At 37.5% G+C, this 10,920-nt stretch overlaps 1 protein-coding gene across 6 annotated transcripts in view; it reads left to right on the plus strand.

The window, feature by feature from the left end:
* The window catches only part of LOC102028151 (double-strand break repair protein MRE11A), a gene marked incomplete in the record, with an annotated part of 53,671 nt that overhangs the window by 18,109 nt on the left and 24,642 nt on the right, over positions 1-10,920 (plus strand). For 5 of the 6 annotated variants that reach the window (XR_001232569.1, XR_001232570.1, XM_013510104.1 and 2 more), the window contains 4 exon segments: positions 3,131-3,316; positions 4,469-4,640; positions 7,620-7,700; positions 10,827-10,920. Coding sequence is in view for 3 of the 6 variants with exons in the window: in XM_013510104.1 (XP_013365558.1) it covers positions 3,131-3,316; positions 4,469-4,640; positions 7,620-7,700; positions 10,827-10,920 (533 nt within the window). 6 annotated transcript variants of the gene reach the window in all.

The raw sequence follows: 10,920 nt of genomic DNA on the forward strand, positions 1-10,920 counted from the left end.
CCTAGTTTGCTGAGGAATCTCCAAACTGATTTCCACAGTGGTTTCACAAGTCTGCATTCACAGCAGCAACAGAGAAGAGTTCCTATTTCTGCACAGCCTTGTCAACATTTGTTATTGGTTGATTTCTTAATGCTAGCCAGTCTTACTGGGGTGAGATGAAATCTCAATGTTGTTTTAATTTGCATGTTTCGAATGACTAATGATGTTGAACATTTTCTCATGTATTTATTTGCCACTTGTATTTCTTTATCTGAAAAGTGTATGTTCATCGCATTTACCCATTTTTGGATTGGGTCTTTGAATTTGGGAGGGGGTTGATTTTTTTTAATTCTTTATATGCTCTAGATAGAAAACCTTTGTCCGAGGGACAGTCAGCTAAAATTTTTTCCCAATGGGTTTTCTTTTTACTCTGCTTGCAATTTCTTTAGATGTGCAGAAACCTTTCAGTAGGATGAGATCACAGTTGTTGATTCCTTGAATTATTTCACGTGCTGTTTGTTTTGTTCATGAACTCTCTGCCTACCCCTGTGTCTTCAAGGTTTTTACCTACTTTCTCTTCCAATAGATCTAGTGTTTCTGTTTTAATATTGAGATCTGTGATCCATTTTGACTTTAGTTTGGTATATGGTGATAGACTTGGGTCTATTTTCAGTCTTTGGCAGGTGGCAAGCCAGTTTTTCCAGCACCATTTATTAAAGAGGCTGTCTTTCTTCCAGTGAGTTTGTTTGGCCCCTTTGTCAAAGATTAGGTGGCTGAGTGTGTTTTGGGTTGTGGCTGTTTCTTCCAGTCTGTTCCATTCATCCCCTGGTCTGTGTTTTAGCCAGTACCAAGTTGATTTTATGATAGTAGCTTTGTAGTATAATTTCAGGTCAGAGATTGTGATTCCACCTGACTTGTCTTTGTTTCCCTGGATTGCTTTTGCTATTCTGGGTCTCCTCTGTACCAAATGAATTTAAGGAATATTTTCTCTAGATCTGTGAGGTATGCTAATGGTAGTTTAATGGGAATTGCATTGAATCTGTACAATAATTTTGGTAGTATGTGCCATGCATTCATAATCTCAGTATCACCCACTCTAGATCCAGCCAGCTCTAAAATGCTCCACCTAAGAGGGCATGAGGTTTTGGGGGACATCTAGATACAAGCCATAACAATTAATACGGGGAACAGGTAAACATGTGATGGTGATGTATCTCACTACTGGTGGGTTAGCCATCCTTTGTTTAAGGTGTGTTACGGACTTCTCCAGTATAAAGTACCTATTTTCTCCTTTTTGTAATTAATGAATATTTTTGACCATTACTTTGAGATCATGTAATTACCCTGTTTCACCTTAAACTTTTGTCCACTAATTTTACCATCTGTTTGGTGATCATATTTCCAGGAAATAGTACTATGGTATTGCAATTGTGATTATTTGCTTTATTCTTTCTATATTTAATATTTGGACTTCTTTGTAAGGGAAATGTGTCCTTTCTCCCCCATTTATTTATATTATTATTACTTTAAGGATCTGTATTTTATTCTTTGAGTTCCCCGGGGGCTTCTCACTAAGCTATATACATTTCCCAGCCCTTTTAAAATTTTTTTATTTTTTGAGACAGGATCTTTCTAAGTCATTAAGTTGCCCAGGCTGGACTTGAACTTGTAGTCTTCCTGCCTCAGCTTTCCACAGTGTCGGGTTTACAGGCATGTGCCATCACTTCCGATGTCAAGAAAGACATTTTGATCTACTTCTAGGTCCCAAATCAGAGTCTGCTTGCTAGCATATTCTCCCTTTGTTTTTCAGTAAAGAGCCAGTGTTCCATGGAGGAAAAATGGCAGCAGGATGCATTTGATAGTTACTTGCTTGTCTTTAGCAGTGATCATGATCTCATACTTGCAGTGTTTGTTTTTTACATGAAGACATTCCAAGATACACAAGCCTGCTGCTGCCATGATTTCATTTCCTGTTTTTTGCGTTACTGTGTTCAACCATACTTGCCACCATAAGCCCGTTGACCCTTCAGCCTGTGGATCACCTTGAGCCTCTGGACCACCTTTGCCATCTGCTCTTCCCACACAGAGGACTCTCTTCTGTTGCACCCTGATCCCTCATTGCAATTCTTGCTCATTTGTTACCTCTTGGAGAGACCTTTCCTGACTACCCCATATGTAGAGTAGCATCCCCTTTGCTGTTGCTCCTTTTATTTTTCTTTATATCTCCTGTCATTATCTGATAAGTTTTATTACACACACACGCACGCACGCACGTTATGCTGTTGCTTAATTCCCTGATAAGAGCAAGGACTTTGTTCACACTGTGTTTCCTGCTTGAGACATTTGATACACAGTAGACATGAACTAAATATTGGTTGGATGAATGGGTATGGGTTTGGATCAAATGAATGCTAGGTTGTAGTACATATTTGAACGCTTTCACCAAACATTATTAGTTAATATTAAGGAAACGTGTTTCTCTTTTTCTCACTGTGTGGTAACTTTGCTAAATATGAAACTATGGTTTGTAAATCATTTGTTCATATATTTAATAATTGAAAACTCTGGGCCGGGATATAGCTCACTGGCACAAGCACCTGCCTGGCAAGTACAGGGACCCAAATTTGATTCCTAGTACCAAAAAACAAAAAAAAAAAAGAAAATTCTTTATTTATGTTGAATTAACATTTTTACTCCCATTATGTTTATATAATTAAAATAAATCTATTTCAAGTGACTGGACACATTTAAAATTTTTTTTTTTATAGCACAAAATTTACATTTAGCTCATTTTCATCTTCTGTTTTGGGGGTCTGTATTGTGGTTTTTATCATTGACAGCTCATGTGCCTCTGATTTGACCAAAGGTGGGTCCTTAATAGTAAAGCTTTTTGTGATCCTCCTTGCAATGTACCATCAAGCACCTTTACTCTTGGGGTTGCTGCTTGACTGTTTCCTGAAAGTCTGTAAATTCTTGTGGTCAAGAATTAGATACTGGTTATCTTTGCATTTCCAATCCCTTGGGCAATTTCTTAAAGGAGGATGTAATATATCATCAGTGAATGGAGACAAAAAGATCTATGTAGACTTTTTAATATGGCATTTTTCTATATTGCTGTGTATTTATGTTGTTTTTTCAAATCTTGGTGTAGGAGTAAACATGGAAGTACTAACTTCATTCCAGAACAGTTTTTGGACGATTTCATTGATCTTGTTATCTGGGGCCATGAGCATGAGTGTAAAATAGCTCCAACCAAAAATGAACAACAGCTCTTTTATGTATCACAGCCTGGAAGCTCAGTGGTTACTTCTCTTTCCCCAGGCGAAGCTGTGAAGAAGTGAGTAATTGTTACACATTCAAATAACATTTTTAACAATTCCTACCGGGGCTGGGGATTTAGCTCAGCAGCACAGCACCTGCCTGGCAAGCGCAATATCGTGAGTTCAATTCCTGGTACCGGAAAAAACAACAAAAAAGAATTCCTTCCTTTAACAGTCTGCTAGCCATCCCGTATGTTTGGGATACTGGCAGAATAAACAGATTTATTTACAAGGGTTAGTCATTTTATGTAGTTTTACTGTTTTCCTGGATGTTAATCCATTTTCTATAAGACAGCATCCAGTTGGTGTTAATGATCTTGCTGCTTGTTAAGCAGATTCAAGACTAATGTTTCTATTTATTAAATTTCAGATTAGATGCTATATAGATGATTACTAACTTCGCAAAGTGCAATTATAAACCAGTTACCAGAGAATTACTTAGTTTTGATTTCCCTTTGTTGTGAATGCAATACTATAGTACAGTGATGGCAAACCTTGTAGCGCTTTCAGTGATAACAGCCACCTGTGGCACATATGTCATAGGTTTGCTCCCAGTGGTATAGGATATCTAATTTCTTTTAATTCTATAGCAAAATGATGTATTTTTAAAAAGAAGTTTATAGAGATTAAACTCAATTTTATAATGGGTTTTTGCCTTTTGAATTTCTTCAAGTTCTGATTGCTGTAGTAATAGTTTTAAAATTGGGTGTGGTGGCGCATGTGTATAATCTCAGTACTTGGAAGGCTGAGGCAGGAGGATGACTGTGAGTTTGAGGCTAGCCTGGGCTGATAGGTAAGACCAGCCTGAACTACCTCGTGGGACCTTGTCTCAGGAAAAAAATAAAAATAGTTGTAAAGATTACAGCAGTCGGATGTGTGCTTGTTGGGTTTCTTAATAACATTTTAGTGTACTTGTTAAGTCTGTTTTCCATTAGAAGACAGTGTATTTGTTTAGATAGCAAAAATGATGAATGAATGAATATTATTCTGAAGAATATTCTCATATAATAACATTAAGATTAAACTGCCCAAAACATTTATTTTTAAGAGTATGATTTTATAAAGATATATCTTGTAGAAACTGAATTTAGCAGTAGGATAGCTTTTATTTGTACATTTCCTGAGGAAATTTATGTCCTGACTAAGCTTTCAATTTTTTCCCATTTTAGACATGTTGGCTTGCTGCGTATTAAAGGAAGGAAAATGAATATGCACAAAATTCCTCTGCAAACAGTGAGACAATTTTTTATGGAAGACGTTGTTCTGGCTAATCATCCGAACATTTTTAACCCAGATAATCCCAAAGTAAGCCAAGTCATACAGAGCTTCTGTGTGGAGAAGGTAACCTTTTATATAAAGTCAGTGAGATCTACTTTGGCCAAGAAAATATTTTCCTTCAATTAAATAATATAATGTAGGAAAGCTCTTACCTGTTTATTCCATTCTCATGAAATGAATAGTAAGGTATGTGTTTTTCAGGAAATGAGTTAGTGTCAAAGATATTTTTTTTTTCTTTTACAGTCGTTCAATAGAGGAATGTGAGGTACAGAAAAAAACTCTTGGTTCCTTTCTTTTAAAAAACATAGCACTACCTTTTCTTCCTTATCCTGATTTGTCAATTGCTTCATCTTACTTACATAAAACAGACAGTGATATTGATTGGGGATGGGAAGATACTGTAATATTTGATTCTACTGTACTCTGAGAGCTACCTTTAATAAGTTATTTGCTTTGCACTCTGTGCCTTTAAGCGTAAGCCTGTACCTCTCCATGCAGATTGCCACCCCTAAACCTCAGTAGAAACTCTAGCACCCCTACTGAATTTGGTGAGTGCATTTATTAGTACATAGTTGAGTACCATAGTCACATTAATTGCTGACATTTATTGTTCTTACCCTTTTCTGCATTACATTTTATTCTCATTAAAAAACATATAATGCAGTAATGATGATAGTGATTGTGACTGCTTGTGTAGTGTGCATTATTGAAGGCATTTTGCATTTAATCTATTGAATAGTGTTGTAAGTACGTAAGTTCTACCATTCTCATTTGTTGTTATTTTGCAGCTTTAGCGATAGAACTCAAGGATCAGAAACTTGCACATATTAGGCCACTGCTATGCCACTGAGCTATACCCACAGCCCTAGCACATACATTTCAGCTACAATGAGCTGAAGTTTAGCTAACGTAAGTTGTCAAGTGGCGTGCTTTGTGAACGATGTAGCTTGCATTAAAAGCATGCTGGATTCAAGGTGACCAACTCCAGGAACTCAAACTTAAAATGAGATTGTGAGTTTCTCTGTTTTTCTGTCCAGTTCTCTACCACTCTGGTGGTTTCTTTGTTAAGCATCATTATAAGGAAGACATTCTTTTTTTTTTTTTTTTGGTCCTTTTGAGACAGTGTCTCGCTATGCAGTTCAGGCTGGCTTTGAGCTCACTTTGTAGTGCAGGCTGGCCTCGGACTCACAACGATTCTCCTGCCTCAGCCTCCGGAGTGCTGGGATTACAGGTGTGTGTCACCACGCCCAGCAAGGAAGACATTCTGGTATGATGGCCAATAGACTTAACAGTATCCATTCACCCAGAAGAACTGTTTGTCTTGGTACCAAATTAATTTTGAACATTCAGCTTTATAGAGCTGAGGTCGTATATGCATCTCAAAACCCAATCCCTAAAATCAGGCAGGTGGAAAATGCATGGATTGATTCTATGCTGATGGCACCCAGAGCCGACACATGTGCCCTTCTCTGGAGTAACCCTAGAATTTCTCAACCTTGGCTTAGTTGACACTGTGGGTAATTTTTTGTTGTGGGTAAGGTGTTTAGTAGTATCCTCCCTGGCCTCTCCTTGTTAGATGCCTGAAGTTGCCTTCTCTCCCAACCATGACAAACCAAAAAACCCAAACCCAACTTTGTCAGGTGTGCCTTTGGGGCAAAAATACCTCTGATTAAAATCCACTGGGTGGCTTCTACCTAAATCCCATGGACTTGGAATGGCCACATAAATACAAAGAGGAGAATGGGTGCTAGTAATAGCAAAAGTACTAAGAGTCTATTTAGACATGCGGACACGTGCATGAACTCATTACCTCTGCTCTCTATTGTGTTTCTTTTACTGACTTCAGTATTGACATAGTGTTAGCAAACCTATGGCATATGTACTGCTGTGGGCTCTTTGTATCATTGAAAACTCTAAAAGGTTCACCATCACTGGACTAGGAGAGCATATGCTTATATCTCTGTGCTATCCAGTGTGGTAGTCATTAACACATTTCACTTCTTACATGTAATTAATTACATTGCATTAAAAAGCCACTTCCTCCCTGTACTAACCACATTTCTACTGCTCTGTATCCATCCACTTGTGGTTCATGGCCACCATACTAAATACTGTAGATGGAAAAACATCATCACTGAAAGTTGTGTTGAACTGTGTTGTAGATAGTTTAAAAGAGAAGATTATAAACTTTTAGATTTGGAGAGATCTGAGGACAGAAACACTGGTTTTATGATTGTTCCTGACAGAACTAAGTTATAAGGAGGGGCCATACTAGACAGAATCTTTATCACAAGAGGGTCCATGTATAATAATTAGATCTTCAGCAGGCAAACAACTCTAATTGTTAAAAGTTGTGTTGGAATTAAAATCTGACTTCTTACAATTGAGTTTTCACCTCAGGAGCTAGATAGTATAAAGTTGTTTGTTTTCTTTTAAGAGCAGAATATATTTACTTTGGGAAAGAAAGCTTCTGTCTGAGAGAGAGACAGAAGGGGCCCAGAGTGGGTTGGCCAGTGTAAGTGTTTTTGTCCTTAGATCTCCTCCAAGTCCATGATTTCATAATCTTATCCACCTGTAGCATGAGACAGCATCATATATTTGAAAGAATTTGTCATATTTTCTTTTAGCATGAACTCTTCCGAAATAAATAACCAAAAATCTTTTGTTCATGGACTCTTACATATTCTATATGAAACGGCTGAAAAAACTAGGTTTATTTGCTTTTAAGTTGAGGGAAGTGCTATTGAAATATGAATAGACTATTGGAGCAGAAACAGTGTTTTGTATTTTCTTTTAAAAGAATCACTTTAGCAATTGAGAAATTACTAAGAACAAAGGGAAAACATTACTAGTGGGAGTATTATAAGAAGGTAATTTAAAAAGATATAAATGACCTAGGAAATAAAGATGACCATATAGTTCAGGAAAACCCGTAGGATGGGAGTGTAAGTTATTATTTAGGCAGTTTAAACTAAACTAAATACTTTTTTAAGTCTTTGTTTTTCGTTTGTTTGATTGGTTGTTTGTTTTTCTTTCTTTGAGATTGAAGAAATGCTTGAAAATGCTGAACGGGAACGTTTGGGAAATTCTCGACAGCCGGAGAAACCTCTTATACGACTGCGAGTAAGTCCTGCTGACATAAAATAAAAGTGTGTTAATTTTCAACGTATAGTATACTAATGTACAGTTTATGTCAATTATTTGAAAAGTAGGAAGGCAGTTGATTATAGTAATAAGAGCATCACTATTGGAGATAAAACAATATGCTTGTAAGGATTTGATTTAATTTTGGTATTCATATTTCTTTCATTTTCTAAATAATTTGTTGTAATAAATAATAGATTGGTTGAAACCTCTGACTTCCTCTTTACTCTCCCTTCTTATTCCACTGGAGGTAGCTCGCCTTTCTTGCAGTTTCTTTTTTTTTTTTTTTTTTTTTTTTTAAAAATAAAAGGAGGAAAACATTAACAGACAGACAACCTTTTACAGAATAGCAAAAGAACAGTACAGACAATACAGAGTTACAAAGTGGTAGGAAATTAACAATGCTTGTTGTATTACATATTGATATCTTCAAAGTGGTTTCTCATGAAAACAAATAGAGACATGCAGTATTGATCAATCAAGGACTCATTGACAGTTTCTTTCAGCAAAGAAATAGAAGACAGTAGAACAACTATGTTAACTATCCTGTATATATGTACATACAAAATTTCTCCTTCCCTTCTTGCAGTTTCTTAAACATATAAGACATTCTTAGCTTTCTCAGGTCTGCTCGGATACTGCCCCACTGGGACTTGCTCTCACAAAGGACGCAGAGCCATTCATTCCCCTGAATTCTGCTGATGTCACTTAACCTTTTCCTTTTTCTTTTTCATAACAAATTCTCCTAATTACCATATGGAATTTGTTTATTTAGGTTATTGTTTGAATTGTTTCCTGTGCCCATAAATCCATGTATTTTTCCCATTGTGAAAAAACTAGTAAGAACAGACCATTTATTTGCTGCTGTGCTTTTTTTCTTCTATTCCTTCTCTGTTGTTCTCATTATCTGGGTTTGATTCTGGTCCTACCACTGATTGTGTAACCTTGAGCAACTTGTTCATTGGTTTGTATTTTTTAAATTTTTGAGATACAAATGAATTAATGTCTGGGAGACAGGAAGTAATCCAATCCCTTTCCCTCTCCTACCAGCATTGCTGTAGCTGAGCCCTTGTCACTTACTGGACTGCAGCTAGCTGTGGCTTTCTCCTGGGCCCTACACCCAGTTCCCCTCACCTCATCAGTTGCCTTTCCTCCACAGTAATGCCAGAGGGTTTGCAAAGCAGTCCTGGGTGTTTTTCCTGCTGAGAACAGCTCAGTGATTTCCGAGCACTAACAGGAACAAATCAAACCTTTTTAGGATCACACTCAGCTATTTATAGGACACGACTTCTTCCTCTTAGGCGTACCTGAACTCCAGTCATGTTGGACTAAACTTCCTTGTCCCTGTGCCAGGTGGAATTATTTCATTTGTACCTTCTCCGTGCTGCCCCTGCAGTGTGCCATGTGCTTCCTTCCTCCTTGCTTTGTATCTCGTTCGGCAGCCACTTAAACCCTTCCTCCCGGAGAAGCCTTACTGGGCCTCCTTCTCAGTTAGTGCTTCTCCTTTGTGTCCCCATTCTCCTCTACACATACCTCTTATTGCACTGTTGATGTTCTGCTTGCAGTTAGTTATTTACGTTTGTTTTTGTGGTCAGCTTGTGAACTTTTTGAAAATCTATGTTGTGTACTATTTATAGTTATATCCCTAACCCTTAGCAGAGTGCCTAGAATGTTGAAGACACCCAATAGTTTGTTTAATGAGTGAGTTTTAAAACTCTTGGGAGCAGAAACTACAGATAAAACTAGGCTGCAGTAGTCAGGCATTTTGGAGAGACCCAGTAGCGTTAGCATTTAGGATTTTGTCTTTTACAACATGGCAGCTGTGGAGAAGGTCTGGATGGTACAGATATGGTTGTTTTAGGAAAACAAAATGGTCCTCATTGGGGCAAAGATCCCATGTTTCTCATCTCTCTGCCTGATACTATTAGAACTAACCAAGCAGGTAGCAAGTTGACATCATTTTTCCTAAATTCAGTAAATTTTTAGTTCACTCATGAAAGAAAAGAACAGATATGTCATGTAAATAACATCACAAAAATGCCCTTCAAAAATTTGAGGACCCAAATGAAGTCATGAATTCGTTGAACAAATCTTACTGAGTACCTTCTGCCAATGACTGCTGAGGGATGAAGTGGTGCTAAAACACAGACAAATCTTTGAACTTGCCGGGTTCATAAGAAGCGGAGGACCGAGGAGAAGTACGGAACAAGCAACTGTCACATAAAGCACTGGAACAGAGAGGGCTTACCAAGTGGTGCTGAGTGTGGTGTTGCATATGGTGGAGCAGAGTCAGGGGAGAGGGTCCTCTGCACAAGCTGATATCTGCTGGTTTCAGCATGCTTTGAGATCAGCTAGTGTAGGAAAATGATTATCTCCTTGGGGCTGGGGATTTAGCTCAGTGGCAAAGCGCCTGCCTCCGAGTTCGGTTCCCGGTACCGGAGAAAAACCAAAAAAAAAAAATAAAAAAAATGATTATCTCCTTGAAGGAAAGGTAGTGTTTCTCTTTGGAAAAGTCTGCCTACCAGTAGAGACTTTTTTAGGAAGAGCCTGCCTTGAGTGAGATTGTTAGTTCCAAAGAATACTGTGTTGTGAAGGTAACTGTTCCAGGTTTCCAGACTTGATACTTTCCTACCTAAATGCTCCTAGCATTTGTCCTTGTCCATTGTGAAGACACAGCGAATGCCAGCAAACCAGCTCCTCCAAGTCTGGTGTTGTATTCTATTAGGTGTTATCCTCTTGTTTTGAAAGTTTAGAAGTTTGTCTGGAAACTCCACCTCCTTTTTTCAGATGGTATTCCTGGTAGGTACCTAGACTATTATCATTGTCATAGGACATGAAATCATTCTAATATTCTCAAAATTCTTGATGTGACTTGATTCTTTTGAATAAGATATTTTGCTTAAGTTTATAAACTTTCCAAGTATGTTATCTTCTCAGGATAAATGATATAATAGCATCATGATCTTTAAAATTTATGGTAGAACATTGATTTCTAAATTTACAAGTATTGAACATAAACACTATAAATACCAAAGAATGAGTGTGTTTCTCAAAAATTGGCAAATTGTTGTTTCCTAGCCTCTATAAGTTAATCTGTTCTTCCAGGTGGACTACAGTGGAGGCTTTGAACCTTTCAGCGTTCATCGTTTTAGCCAGAAATTTGTGGATCGGGTGGCAAATCCAAAAGACATTATCCATT

Source organism: Chinchilla lanigera, unplaced genomic scaffold (assembly GCF_000276665.1).
Source record: "Chinchilla lanigera isolate Chin_1 unplaced genomic scaffold, ChiLan1.0 scaffold00204, whole genome shotgun sequence".
Lineage (NCBI taxonomy): Eukaryota > Metazoa > Chordata > Mammalia > Rodentia > Chinchillidae > Chinchilla > Chinchilla lanigera.